At 41.9% G+C, this 15680-nt stretch overlaps 1 protein-coding gene and 1 pseudogene across 11 annotated transcripts in view; one reads left to right on the top strand and one right to left on the bottom strand.

Moving 5' to 3' along the window:
- Positions 1-15680, top strand: part of LOC102534891 (leucine-rich repeat-containing protein 37A2) — a 95329-nt gene that overhangs the window by 68369 nt on the left and 11280 nt on the right. For all 11 annotated transcript variants that reach the window (XM_072938906.1, XM_072938908.1, XM_072938913.1 and 8 more), the window contains 3 exons: positions 987-1014; positions 1096-1238; positions 1352-1444. In XM_072938906.1, coding sequence (XP_072795007.1) covers positions 987-1014; positions 1096-1238; positions 1352-1444 — 264 coding nt within the window. The remainder of the gene's footprint in view (positions 1-986; positions 1015-1095; positions 1239-1351; positions 1445-15680) is intronic.
- Positions 5203-6772, bottom strand: LOC102535145 (olfactory receptor 3A1-like; annotated as a pseudogene).

Here is a 15680-nt window from a genome sequence, read left to right on the forward strand (position 1 = left end):
CTTTCTAGAAAGTGGCAGGAAAACATCCCCTGTCATCCTGCTGGTTTTCAGGCCCCCACACTCCATTCCCTTTATACAAACCTCATACAATTTTAACTGGGAGAAACTTTAGAGAGTAGTGTGTTTCTTCCATTAAGGAAGTGGAGAAAGAGGAAGGGAAAAGGCCCTGCCCCACGGCCATGCTAACTCGTGAGTATCAAAAAGAAGATGCTTCCTTTCCACTGAGGCCTTCACTGATCACACTGCTTGGGCTGTGAGCTACCTTTTATGTCACAAATCAGTACCACATACTCTATGGACACAAGGAGTTTCTAAAACAAACTGATTTTGCACTCTGATATTTTCCTATACTATGTATATTCAAAAAAGAATATTTTGTGTTTTAGTGCTGGTCATGGCCTTTCAACTGATTTCACAATTCGTTTACGCATCAGGGACAGCCTGCGGTATGAAAGTCAGTGAGTCAGATAACTGTGCTAGTTAGACTCGGGTTTACTTGGTGTGATTCAGCTTACAGGACAAAGCAGCTAGGAAAATAGGGGCTCCTCCCCCCCAGCCCCCAGCACGTGCTGCGTGTGAGACTGCATCTGCGGAGGGCTGGGGTGAACACTTCCAGACAGTCACGTGCTTCTGCCCAGCATGGCTGTGCAGGGTCTTCCCTGCACGAGGGCACTTGGCAGGGCCGAGGCGGTGAGTGGGACCAGAAAGTCTGGCCGAACTCCGTGCCCGGCCACATTCAGAGGCCTGTCCAGGGACACTGGGGGGCCATCTCGGACAGACGTGGAGAGCTTCTGGGAGCCCAGTGTGCATGGAATTATCATCAGCCTCCAGGTCTGTGGTGCCTTTGCTTGCTGTGAGTGTTGACTGAGGTGCCCTTTTAGTCCGAATAAGACCAGACAGACACACTGTGAGATGTGGAAAGTGGCATGCATCACTAATTGTGTGTGTTTTCTTCCATGGGGCTTCTTTCGATTTGTGCTGCGTAGAAAATGCCCAGAGGAAACTGAGAGTCAGGTAAATCTGAGGAGGATAAAGTACTGTTGCCAGAGAAAGCAGGGGAGATGCAGAATGAATTTTCCCCTTTTTCTGTTCTAGGAGGGCTTCTTCTTGAGAATGCGGCCGTTCTGGCTCAGGGACGTGTACAGACCTCTCAGTGCCACAAGCAAGAAAAATATGGCGCAGAAGCTACATGATGGGGAATCTTCTGATGAGGAAGAGATTTTCAGTAGGGATGCAAGGTAAGTGATCGGGGACAACTTAAACTTCTCATCCAAAATGAGGAAATAATGAAAAATTTAATTGTTCCTTTCAAGAGTAAAGGCCTTACTTAGCATTTTTCTTCTTACCCCAGGTCACCCAGAGATGGCGCAGCTGACGTGGTTCTGACCATCGAGTCGGAAGAGCCAGATGAGGAGAGTGAGGCAGCACAGGGGAGCGATGCGATGTGAGCCCCATCCCGCCTCAGGCCTGTTGGCTTCTCAGAATTCGTTATTAAATACTTGTTTTTCTCTAACTAAGATGTACAAATTCGCAACCAATTCTAGCCATGTGGTAAGGACTTAAGATATAAATAGTTGAATATTTATAAGCAAAGAACAAGGGTCACAGGCAGGAGAAAGCAAGGTTGAAGCTAGAATCTCTCATGGTAGCCAGTGCTTCCGCGAGGGGTGATGTGGGCACAGGAGGATGACTAGAAGGATGAAGAAGGGCTTCTCTCCCTCATTTCCCCAGTATAATCAGTCCCTGGGAACTGGGAAGCGTGTCATGCACAGGGGGCAGGATCATGCAGTCACAGCACAGCTGGTGCTGGCATCCTCCCCCGCTCCAGCCAGCGGTGGTTACTCACAGCACAGCTGCCTCTGCCAGTGGGGGCCCCCGTCTCAGGGTCTGGGGAGGCCAGAAGATTTGCATCACTGGGCCTGCCTCCACCCTGAGGGCAAGGCCTGGCTTTTCTCCGAAGCTCTCAAACTTGTGTACAGATGTGTGCCCTGTCATGGTAGGGGGTTCTCCAACCTTTCAAGTTGGTGGAAAATTCACATTGAGTTTTTTTTTTCTTGTTCTTCTCTAAAAAAATCCCAACCCTTGGAGAGCTAGCTGGAGGGACAGGATAAAGAATGTGTGAGAGCAGCCATTGCCCAAGATGGCCATCCTCAGGCCTCACCTGGGCTGCCCTGGCCTCTCCTGACCCCACTGAGGGTCAGCCATGTGCTGCTCAGCTCCATCCAGCTCAGCCCAGCACCAAACCTACCCACTTCCTGCCTTACCCAGCAGAGGCCCGTGGCCGCATGATTTCAAATGACAGTGCCACCTCCATCAGCTGCAAGGTTCTTCCACTCCTGCAAAGAAAGTCATTAGTCGGTCACATTTAGTAAGCCAGTGATGGTTAAAATACATTAGTGAGTAAAAGAAATTCTGAATGAGTCAGTAACAATGACAACAACAAGGAGAACGACGGCAGCTGTTTCTGAGCACCTGCTCCGGGCCAGGTGCAGTACTAGGCACTTGGGTCACACCATTAGGTCATGAGAACAGAAAGTCCCCATGCCCGCTCAGACTAATGAGTGGGGGGTTGATGTCAGTAAGAGAGGTGGGCACGACAGGGAGCTGACAAGAAACCAAGGATAAAGATCTTCATGTTGCTGGGCTTCCCAGATTGTGGACCAGGATTCCAAGTAGCTCCAGGTTCCTATTTGGGGATGTTTCCATTATTTCAATGTTGGTACATAAAGTGAGGCTTAGGTAATATTTTTTATGTCACATTACCTCAAATTTGCACAATCCTTTATTAGTCTCAAATGCTACCCTACCGTATTTCTAAATAAAAATGCCCAAGAGTAAGGCTCTGCTTTGCCCAGCTTGTCCCAGATTGGGCAGTGCTTTTGCCAGAATGCAGAGACTTCACCTGGCCAGCCTGTCTCTCCTTGGGTCAGGGACACACCCTGGCTCTAGGGAGTCCGCTGGTACAAAAACCATGGCCACCTAGGGCTGCCTCTGTCCCCATCTTACTGATGGGCAAACTAGCTCGGAGCCCAGCTCCTTACTGAGATCTGAGTGATAGAACAAGGGAGGGAGATACAAGGCCAACAGCTACTCAGTGAAAATTCTCACTGATTCCAATGAAATCTGTCAGAGGAATTAGCCATTTTTAAAAGATAATGAAATGAGACAACATATGATTAGGGCAAGAATGACACCGAAAACTTGTAGGTTTGCAGCGCGACCACTTGCTGCTTCAAGACAGCACAAGAGAGAGCAAAATGCAACAGGGGGGTTTACACAACATGATGTACTCATGGGAGTAGCAGCTCCTTTGCTGTATAATGTCACCTAATCAAGAGAGCAACGTCCCAACACCTTTGACATTTTTTTCATCAGAAAGCGAGTCACAAGACTCCCCCAAAGTCAAGAGGAAGGGACCATGGAGGGCTTGAATACCTAGAGGTGGGCGTCATGGGGTCTGTCTGCCCCAGGTGACCTGATAGCTCCATGGTTACAAGTATCGTGGGGTCTGTCTGCTCCTTCTGGGTCCCTTGGCAAATGTTGTTGGTGACAGAATCAAGGCCAAATGGGGCTGTAGCTTAGTCCACAGGGCTGTTTCCAAGTCTGTATCCAGGACTACTGTCTGCAAGTCTGCCACCTGGGCACAAGCCTGTTTTCTTAAAGGCCCTCCTTGGACTTGGGCTCCAGCAAGGTCTCACTGTCTCCTACCTAGATCCCAAAGCTCCCACAAAGTCACTTTTTGTCTAAATTATTGTTACACTGAGCAGGGAATATGAGTAGGGGAACCTCCTATTCTGCCTTCTTGCTGACTGTACATGTGTATATATATATATATATATACATATATATGTATAGTATGTATAGTATGTATATATAAAATGTCACATACATGGTATATGATCAAGCTTACACTTTATGGTATTAGGGCAGTTTTTCTCAGTAAGAAAAGTTACAACATATGCAAATATAAATCCTTTATATATCAAATACTTGACTTATAAAGAAATGTTAAGTACTAGAAAAACATCACTGGGAAATATTTATACAGCATTTAAGTGGAAAAGTCATTTTTCCTAAGCATGACACAGAACAAAGAAGGCAAACTTCATAAAAATGTCCAACTTAACTTGGGCAAGAGACACCCTAAACGAAGTTACAGACAAATGAGAAATTGGGGAATATATTTGCAACATTATGGCAAAGCGATACTGTATTAAAATGTGAAGTGTTTCCATCAGTCAGTAAGATAAAGATAAATTACCCTCAAAGGGACAAAAACACAGACAATTTTGAAAGAATAAATACAAATAATAAAGAAATATATTTAAAAATCTGTCTAATCACACTCATAAACAAAAAACACAAATTAAAAAATAATGCAATATTTGATCTAATTATCAAAGATAAAACGTTCTATTTATAATAGCCAGTGAAGTCAGCAAGTGAGGTAACAAATATTCTCATAAACTGCCAGTCAAGATGTTAAATGGTGCACGTGTTTTTGGCAAATAGAAAGGCAGAATATTTACCAATTTTTACATCTGTATTTCCTTAGCATGGGTGCACACTCACACACATTCAAATCACTTTTGTGAATTTAACCAGCTGAAATAATTTCAGATATATGGAAAGATTTATACTAAGTAAACATTAATTCCATTATTATTAGCAATTGCAAAAAAAAGAAAGAAATTTTATCAATAGGGGTTTGGTTAAATAGATGATAGTTTATACATAAAATGGAATATTCTGCAGCCTTTAAAATGGATAAGATAGATTTGTAGGATGACATGTTAAGAATTATACTATGTATGTGGAAAGGAGAAAAGCAGATTACAAAACAATATGGTATTTTGCTTATATGTTTGTGTGTGTGTGTGTGTGTGTGTGTGTGTGTTTGTCTGGAAAGGTAAACACCAGCTATTACCCAGTGTTCCTTTTAAAGAATGAGAAGGAAAATACAGCTAAATAATGACTGGTCTAAAGGCTGGTAAGTTCATATCACCATATGACTTGTATTTACAGATATGGTTTGTCTCAGCTATCAGGTTTGGGGACTGAGAATGAGAATTCAGAGGGGAATTTCATATTGAGTATTCTGAATTTTTTTAATATTTAAATAATATTTAGGTTATAAATGCTTATCTTTTAAAAGATTTGAAACATGTAAGGATAGACGAGGAAATTTCAGTTTTGTATTGTAAGATTTATCATATATGTTAATGGAGTTTTAAAATTTTGCCCAGAGGGGTCACAGTCTCCAGAGTTACTAAAGAACACGTGACTGTTCAGCTTCCCATCTGTCCCCTCTATATTCTGTGGCATCTTGTGTGATGAGAGAGGAATGAGCTGCTCTTTTTGGCTTGGAGAAGCCTCATGGGAGAAATAAAATTACCCTGATCGCTGGGCTTGTTTTATAAACGGACCAACCACGCCTGAACGTGAAGGAATCACAGGCCCACCTGAGGGGGTTGCTTGTGTATTGGGAGAACCCCACCTATAAACAACCAAGAGTCATTCCCTGTAGGACATGCACCTGTGAGCATTCAAAGCCTCCAGGTTTCACTTTTACCCAGACGGGAAGCTTGCAGTGACTGCCGTTGTAATTTGTCAAGGGGGCTGACCTAGCAGAGCCTACAGGCCCATTGCCTATAACTGGGCAGGACATCTTTGGGAAACAGTAACGATTGTCTTCTACAAAACAATCCAGTGCTCAGGGAAGTAGAGTAGTTCTGGACCATTTGTCCTAGTTCTTGGCCCCATAGAATTTCTCCTTTAGTCCAAAAAGAGAAAGGGAAAAGGTGACACAAATTGTCAACGAGCCAGTGACCACCTCCCCATGATTACTCGCCAGAGGGCACCCCGAACATCAGGGTTCCGGAGGCCGTAGATGACTGGATTCAGCATGGGGTTGATGACAGTGTTAAAAATCTCAACAGCTTTATCCTTATCTGAAAGCTTGGCTGAACTCAGTCGCATGTAGTTGAAGATACCAGACCCATAGAAGAGGCAGACCACAGTGAGATGGGAGCCACATGTGGAGAAGGCTTTCTTCCTGCCCTCCAATGAGCGAATTCAGAGAACTGCAGCTGCCACATGGGCATAGGAGGTGACAATGAGAACCATGGGAGTACCTGCCAATATGAAACCCACACCGAAGAGCAGCAGCTCATTGAGTTGGAGTTGGGTGCTGGAGCAGGAGAGCTGGAAGAGCTGTGGGAGGTCACAGTAGAAGTGGTTGATCACACTGGGGCCACAGAAGTTGAGTGTGGATATGGCTACAGTGTGGGTCAGTGCATTGGTGAGGCACAAGCCCAGGACATAGCCACCAGTATCCTCTGGACTGTCTGGCTCATGTGGATGCTGTAGGTGAGGGGCTGGCAGATGGCCAGGAATTGGTCATAGGCCATGGCTGTCAACCAGAAGCAGTCCACCCCAACCAGCTGACGGAATAAGAAAAGCTGTGTGTGAGGCAGGCTGCATAGGGAACTGTGTGCTTGTGGGACAGAAGACAAGTCAACATGGAGGGAACAGTGACGGTGATGCACCCAATGTCCAGCACTGATAGGTTCCCCAGGAAGAAGTACGTGGGGGTGTGGAGTTTGGGTTCCACTAAGATGGCTTCCAGGATGCTGAGGTTGCCCCCAACCGTGACCATGTAGGCAAAGAGGAAGAGAACAGAGACAACTGGCCTCAGCTCTGGTGTCTCCACCAAGCCCAGCAGGACGAACTCAGTAACAGCTGTTCCATTGGCCCCAGGTTCTGGCTGCATTCGTTTCTGCAAGGATATATCCAAAAAGATGAAGAATCAGCCTTCTCAGTATATTTATTCAAAAAGAAGAAACAGACTTCCTTCTCCATGCTGAGCTCTCTGCTAAGTTCTTCCTCCCCAAGTGAGGACTCTCCCACGGCCCAGGCACACACACTGGTTCACTCTTTGACTTCATTTTCCTCAACAGCATTACTTCATTCTCAGGTACAGGGGAATCCTTTCACAATGTGAACGTATATCATGTTAAAATTTACCAGTTCTGCCAAATTATCTAAGTGGAACTACATCCCCAAAACCCCATTCCCTGTATGCTTCCAGCATAGGGTTGACCACGAGGGGAATTGGCATGGTAGTTGTAAGGTAGGATTGAAAAGGGAAATGGGCAATCTTTCAAAATTATAAATGTGTTTTTCCTTTTACCTGGTAGTTCTACTTCTGGGAATTTATCTACCAGATGTATAGTCACACATAAGAAATGATGTATGTGTGAGCTTGTTTGTTGCAGCATTTGTTTGTAACAGCAAGTAATCAAAAATAACCTATCTGTTCATTATTAGAGGGCTGACTAAATTAATTATGGAATATCCTTCCAAAGGAATTTAATGCAGCTGTAGGAAAGAGCTCTGTGCTGATTTGAAAGATATCAAAACCATATTATTAAATGTCAGTTACAGCTGGTAGAGTGTGTGTACCGTATAGTGAGCAGTTGAAGGCAAGGTTTTAACCCGAGTATTCTGACTCCAGAACCCCTGTTCTTAACCTTTACACACACCATCAAGGCACTTCAAGGTTCATCAAACCATGTCCTTCTCCTGCAGTTCTCTCTCAATCTATTTCTGACCCATTCTTCTGACTCAAACACCCACTTTCTTCCTCACGACAGCCATGCCCTTGTAGAACTCAGTCTTGCCTTGCAGATTGCAGTAGCTCCAGTCCAGATGAGTGCCTTGGGTGGATCACAGCCACAGTCTTCAGTTGCCCCCTGATTTCTCTTTTTTATTTTAACCCATGTCATCAGATTGCAAACTCTGTAACTTCCTATATTCCCACCTTTGCTTACGCTGTTTTCTCTATATTGAATGTCCTTCTTCCAATGCCACAGGGTCAAAGTCTGTAAGACTCGGCTCAAATGTTGTCTCCTCCAGGAATTCCTCCCTGATCTGTGCCCATTTTAAGGTGATATTTACATTTTCAACATTCCCATTGCACTCTGATTGTATGCTACATGGCACTTAACCGCTGTGCCTTCTAGTGCAATCACTTAGTGACTTAGTGTATTTCCTCCAGTCCAATTTAAGGATGAGACTCATGGCTGATTCAACTTTAGGAACTATATGCGTAAAATTAATAATGCATCATTTCATAAATAAATGGATGACTGAATGGTTGACAAAGAGGTTTTCTGACAGAGGGCATCACTGCGGGCTAGAGTGGTGAGGATAGGGTTAGTTAATGGACAAGGGGGAATTTGTGCTAGACTTTGAGGGATGGGTAAGATTCAGAGGGGGCTAAGAGTCAAGTGAAAAGTACAAGGTTACTGCTGTAGGGGTGAGTCCTCCATTTGTCTAGATGGGCACGCAGTAGTTGTGGTAATCCACACACTGACATATAGCTCTTTATATAAACTTCCCACATATTTTCTACATTTGGAAGATAGATTCATCAGAAACAAATAAGTCATGAGCCAGAATGATATGCTCCCCTAGTAGCTTCTGTGCAGCCCTCAATCAACAAGGGACAAGGTTAAATAAGAGTCTCCTAAATCCTGATTGTTCACCAGGCTGTCCATCCAGGGAGTCTGTGTCTGATGGGATCACAAGAGTAATCACTGACAAGGAGGCACTCCTAGATCACCATTCTTGGGGGTCCCTATGAGTTCTAGGCTCCCCTTATTCTGCCATGACCACTCCCTACTCTGAAGTTCCATTAGGTTCTTCATGCACTAGGGTTGGTCTTAGAGATCTGGTCAGGCTGTCCAGTAAGGACTGGGTTCTTTGGCAGAGAAATTAAACACTGAATCTCCTCCCACTCACCCTTAACAAAGTCAGAAAATGAGCTTCATCTGAAAAAAAAAAGGGAATTGGTAAAGACGCCTGAAAGCCAAACCTCAGTCTTTGGGTTACAGTCCCCGCTCTTCCACTCACCTGACGGGTCATACTGAGCAAATCTCTTATTTTCACTTTTGAGACCTTGGTTGCTGAATCTGTAAAGCAAGGAGGCTTGACTTACTCAGTAACAACTGAGGTTCCTTCCCGGTTACACAGGAGTGGAGGGAGGGCCATCCAGCAAGATTTCCTGGAAGGGGCTGTAGAAAGGGGTTGAGACTCTGCACAAATGCAGTCAGCCACTCTGGGGGCAGGTGCTGGGCTTTACGTACGGAAATGAGATAAAGAGAGGCCAAGAGCGCCTCTGTCATGGGACTTCTCCACCATACTGTTATCCTCTTGAGACCTTGAAATTAGCCCGAGAAGGGAGAGGAGGCGATGGGAAGGGCTAACGGCAGGTAAATAATACAAGCCCTAATAAATACTGCTGTGGGAAAGCAGTGGGGCCTCACACCTCTGTGGGGATTTAGAATTTTCCCAAACATCTTCATCACCGTCCTCTATATTAATTTATGGAGATGGTTAGGGCAGGTATCATAATAACTCCTTTTAACAGATGGGGACATGAGGGAGCTGTTTGCATTCCCAGTCAAGTAGGAGACTGGAAGCAGAGCCGGGTCCCCAGACTGAGGGCTTTGCTCTCCTGGTCCAAACAGGACCTGGGGGCACAGACAAGCTGCCTTCCAAACCTGGGGATGAGAAAGAAGCCCAAGAAAGGAGGCAAAAGCTGGAGAGGCCTTTTCCAACTTTAAATTCGTAAGGAATCCTCAGGAACAGAATGCATTCCCACCCGGGGCCCTGTTAGTGGGGTCCAAAGAGACTGAGTCCTAGGAATCCTGTAATCCTGAGTGAGGCGATAGGAGCCCGGGGCTGTGCTGGGAGGAACTGGGGGCCCCCTGGGAACTTGCCCCCAACCATGATTTTCTGGGCCAGGCCCTTAGAAGATGGAAGTCTAGTGATAGGGATGATGGAGAAAGAAAACTGGAGAGGCTAGATAGTACCACCCTTGGATTCTTATGTCCTCCTCAGTTAATTGCACACCCAAGCCCATGTGACAGCAGACTTCTGCTGGACCTTGTAGATGAACAGCCCTGCTCACCCAGTTAACAACAACTACTGAACCCCTCTCACCCCATTTCCTTATCTGTAAAATGAGAGTAATATACTGTCTTAGGGTTCCTGGGAGAATTAAATGAAGTAACACAAAAGTGCCTAGCAGAAGACCACTAATATTATTAGTAGTATAATAACAGTTATTGTGTGCTTGTTATGTACATGACACTGTATCATAAGCTTTATATACACAAAATCCCAATCAACCCTTACAACCATTCTATGCAGTGGATACCTGTATTATTCCCATTTTGCAGATAAATAAATTGAGGTTCAGAGTGATTTAGTAATTTGCCATAGGCCACATTGTTAGGACTTTGAGGAGCTGGGGTTCAGTCTTGCATTTGCCTAGTTCCAGGGTACATGATTTCCAAAATTATGCTACTTGATTTACTTCCCTACCCTCTCCCAGTTAATGTCTTTCCCCCAAACAATATACTTTCAGCTTCTGTTGCTTATGATAAATAATGCTTCAGATACGCCCTGGACTATGCATTAGGCTTGCACTGTTGGCTTAAGGATATAATATATGAATGTTAAGGCTTTACATCGTTCAGTAACCTTTTTCTAAACATAAGACTTATAAAATACTACACGTAAAAATTATGACTGATAATAAAAGCTTAAACATTAATAAAATCCACAAGGAAATTAAATATAGTCCCTAAATAATTCTTGTGTAAAGGAGAAAACCACCACTCCAGTATTATACTAATGTAAGAGTAGAGAGATTTATACAAACATCAACGATATATTAGAAATGCCACGTCTTCTCCAACTGTCAAACTTCTCTTCATTTTTCTTCTCATCCTCCTTCTTCCCACTCAAATAGGTATAAGGTAGTGTCCCTTTGCATCTGCAGTTCCTTAGTTATTAATTTGGTTGTGCATCTCTCCAAATACTTGCTGGTTCTATGTATTTATCATCTATGAAATGCATATTCTGCCTTTTACCCATTTTGTTATTAGGCTTTTGTCTTTTTCCTATTGATTTGTAGGAGTCATTTACTAGAATCCAAATCCTCTTTTGGTAATAGGATATTACAAATTACAGATGTCTTCTCCAAGTTTGTGGCTTGCGTTTTCTCTTTTCTTAAGGGATATTATGATAATCAGTAGTTTGAAATTTTAATATAGTCAAATTGACAATATTTAAATGTTGTGGCTTAGTGCTCTTTGTGTCTTGTGTAACAGATCCTTTTCTATCTTAAGGTTAGAAGGATAAATTAGGGGTCGGGGATTAACAGACACACATTACTATATATAAAATAGATAAACAACGAAGACCAACTGTATAGCACAGGGAACTATATTCAATTTCTTGTAATAACATATTTCCCATCATTTTCTTCTAGAAGTTTTAGAGTTTTGCACTTTACATTAAGCATTTAAATCCTCGGTCCATCTCAATGGAGAGTGATGTAAGGATGCTATTTCATTTTATTGCGTGTGGAGAACCACATTACCCAGCTCCAGTTACTGAATAGTTCCACTTTCACCCATCTGCCATGCCGCCTCCAGCATGTTGCTAAGTATATCTGTGTGTGGCCATATTTCTAGAATTTCTTTTATGTTCTCTTGGTCAATTTGTCTGTCTCTACATACACTATACTGTCTTAATATTGTAATATTATGCTAAGTATTTGGTAGGGTAAGCTTCTTTATTTTCATTCTTTTCCTTTGAGACTATTTTGGTGATTTTAATCATTTAATCTATTACACAAATTTTAGAATCTGCTTAAGCTCCACAAAAAACCCTTTCAGAATTTTTATTACAGTTACATTGAATCTATAGATAGATTTGGGAAGAAGTGACATGTTTACATCAGTCTTTGTACTTTCCATTTATTTATAACTTTTTTACATTTATATATATACACACACACAAATATTTGTCAAAGGATTTTTATATATCTTCTTTAATGTCTTTAAAGTTTTACACATTACTGTGTACAAGTTTTGTACATCTTTTGTTGCATTTACTACTAGGTCCTTTTAATTTTTGTTGTTGTAAATTAGGTTTTTCTTTAAAAGTTACATTTTCTCATTGTTTGGTGCTGGTGTGTAGAAATGGAATTGATTTTATATACTGAGTTTAGGCCACCTTGCTGAAATTTCTTTTTATTGTTAGTAGTTTGTCCACAGTCTTTTTATGTTCTTTACAAACAATTACACTGATTATGAGATGTTTTCCTAATGCTTTTAAATTTTTTTTTACTTTATTCCTTTTTTTAAAAAATATCCTCAGTATTCATGTATCTTTTTTGGAGGGACTAATTAGGTTTGTTTATTTATTTTAATGGAAGTCCTGGGGATTGAACCCAGGACCTTGTGCATGCTAAGCATGCACTCTACGACTGAGCTATACCCTCCCCGCTCAGTTATCTTACAACTAGAAATTTTACCTTTTGACTGCCTTTATCCAGTTCCCCCTCCCCTCAAGCCATGCCTCTGGTAATCACAAATCTGATCTCTTTTACTGTGAGTTTGTTTGCTGTTTTGAAATATTGTTGGCCTACAACACTATGTCAGTTCCTGTTAAACAACATAGTGATTCCATATTTCTATACTTCATATTTCAAAATGATCACCAACCTAAGTCTAGTTATGATCTGTTACCATACAAAGGTATTACATATTTAATGACTGTATCAGCCACACTGTATACAGTATCTACACTGTATATTTCATCCCCCGGAGACTCCTCTTAATCTCCCTCACCTATTTCTTTCCTCCCACAACCCCTTCCCCTCTGGCAACCATCTGTTCTCTGTGTCTGTAACTTTGTTTTTGTTTTGTTTTGTTACGTTCATTTGTTTTGTTTTTTAGATTCCACATATAAATGAAATCATCCAGTATTTGTCTTTCTCTGTCTGAATTATTTCACTTAGCATAACACCATCTAGATCCATCCATATTTTTGCAAATGGCAAACTTTCATTCTTTTTTATGGCTGAGTAATACTCCACAAACTTCTAACTTCTTGTTCTGTGCATCCATTCCTCTCCCAGGTTCTTTGATCATCTTTATGATCACTATGCCGAACTCTTTCTCTGATAGGTTTCCTATCCCACTTCACTTAGTTCTTTTGAAATTTTATCTTGTTCCTTGTTTGGAACATGTTCCTCTTTTGCCTCATTTTCCCTAAGTTATTATTTTTATTTTTATGTATCTGGTAGGTATGTTTCCTGACCTTGGAGAAGTGGCCTTTTGTGGGAGATGTCCTATATGTCCCAGCAGCGCACTCCCCTCATCACTCATTATGCTCCAGGGGTTCCCCCTGTGAGGGTGCATGGGTCATTCTGTTGTGGCAGGCTGACTGCGTGGGTGGGCTGGTAGGCTTGGTTGGCCCCTGGCCCGGCTGGTTGCCCGGGCTTACCTTGTGCAGAGGCTGCCAGCTCCTGGTTGGCTGACTGAGGAAAGTTGGGGCTAGTGCTGGTTCGCTTATGGGCAGAGTCAGGGTCCAGAAGTGGATATAGAGGAAATGTGGCTCAACACAAGAAAAGCCCTCAGCTAACATCATAATAGTGAAAGCTGAAGGCTTTTCCTCTAAGATCAGGTATAAGACCAAGGTATCTGCTCTTGCCACCCTATACAACATAGTATTGGAAGTCTTAAAAAGAGCAATTAGGCAAGAAAAAGAAATGAAAGGCATTCGAATTGGACAAGAATAAGTAAAACCATCATTATTTGCAGATGACATGATATTATATCTGTGAAACAGTAAATAGTTCACAAAAAATTAAGTGTAATAAAATTCAGTAAAGTTGCAGGATACAAAATCAACATATGGAAATCAGTTGCATTTCTATACAGTAATAATGAACTAGCAGAAAGAGAAATTAAGAAATTGATTTAATTTACAGTTGCACCATAAGTAATAAGATACCTAGGAATAAATCTAACTGAGGTAAAAGACCTGTATACTGAAAATTATAAGACACTGATGAAAGAAATAGAAGAAGGCACAAATAAATGGAAAGATAGTTTATGTTTATGGATTGGAGGAATTAACACTGAAATGTCCATACTACCCAAAGCAATCTACAGATTTAATACAACACCTATCAGAATTCCAATGGCATTATTTAGAAATAGAAGAAATGTTCCTAAAATTTGTATGAAACTGTAAATGACCCTGAATAGCCAAAGCAATCTTGAGAAAGAACAAAGCTTGAGGCATCACACTTACTGATTTCAATCTACATTATAAAGCTATAATAATCAAAACAGAATGGTATTGATGTAAAAAACAGACATATAGATTAATAGAATAGATTGAGAGCCCAATAATAAACCCACATACATATAGTCAATTAATTTATGATAAAGGAGCCAAGAACATAACGCAAAGTGGGGAAAAGTAAGTAAAACAGCACCTTGTGGACTCCTGGGTGGTTTAGTCCAATCCCAGCTCCAACTCCTGTTCTTACAGGGAGTGCTGTGCCCACTCTGCCGTGGAGCCTAGGTGACCAGTTAGCTGTTTGTAAATTCACCACCACCACAACCCTTAACTTTCCTAAACACACTGAGGCCAGGTAGCCGCCATTGCGTGAATTTGTAAATGTGAACTGGCTTACTCCCCAGTCCCCTGTTTCCCCAGGTGACCTGTTGAAGTACATACAGATCCATGAATAGGGGAGCTCTACCCTAAGGAACAGGGAATAGCAATCAGATGAAAGGAAAGGAGCTAATTAATATTGAGTATTCATATATTAGAACCAGGTGCTTGAGATCCATTATTTTATGTAATCCTCACACTCTTAAGAGAAAAACGTTATTCACTTTTTTAAATTACGCTTTTAAAAATGAAACATAACATACAGAAAAGTACACAAACCATAAGCTTGATGAAAGCCAACACACCCAGACCAAAAATTAGAAGCTCTCTTAGAGTCCCTCCCCATCACTATCCACTCCCTTCTCACTGCAAGTAAACAGCACCCTGACTTTTAATATCATAGGCTAGATTCGCCTGGTTTTGAACCTGTACAAATGGAATCACTCACTCTACAGGACATGGCGTTAGGTTCAGCCCTTTTCACTGAATATTGTGTATGTAAGTTACCTCCACATTGTTGTATGTAGCAGTAGTTTACTCACTTGCATTGGTATATCATCTCCAGTATGAGGATGGAACAATTTACCCATTTTCCATGGGCGTTAGGGTTATTTCCACTTGGGAGCCATGATGAAAAATGTTCTCTTTCATTGTGTACATGCTTTTTGGTGCATGTAAGTACATATTTCTGTTAGCCCTGTACCTAGGTGTTGCGGGCTGTTTTAGTGAATACTGCCTGACGCTTTTAGGGGATACCGCCAAATACATTTTCTTAAGCGACATAGTAATTTACATGCCCACCTGCAATGTGTAAGCGTTCTAGTTACTCCACATTCTCACCAACATTTGGCTTTGTCAGTGTTTCTAATACTAGCCATTCTGACAAGTCTATAGTAGCATATCATAATACTTTTGTTTCCCATTTTCCTGATAACTAGTGAGGTTGAGCATCTTTTCATATACTTATTGGCCTCTTTTATGACATGCTTGTTCAAGTGGTTTGCTCCAATTTTATTTTTCTTCTTGATAGATAGTCATTATTATTCTTGACTCTTTGCATTTTCATATATATTTCAGAAACAACTTACCAGTCTCTGTCCCCAAAAAGGCTCAAAGTTTGGTTAGCGTTT

The sequence above is a fragment of the Vicugna pacos genome, chromosome 16 (assembly GCF_048564905.1).
Source record: "Vicugna pacos chromosome 16, VicPac4, whole genome shotgun sequence".
NCBI classification, from domain to species: Eukaryota; Metazoa; Chordata; class Mammalia; order Artiodactyla; family Camelidae; genus Vicugna; species Vicugna pacos.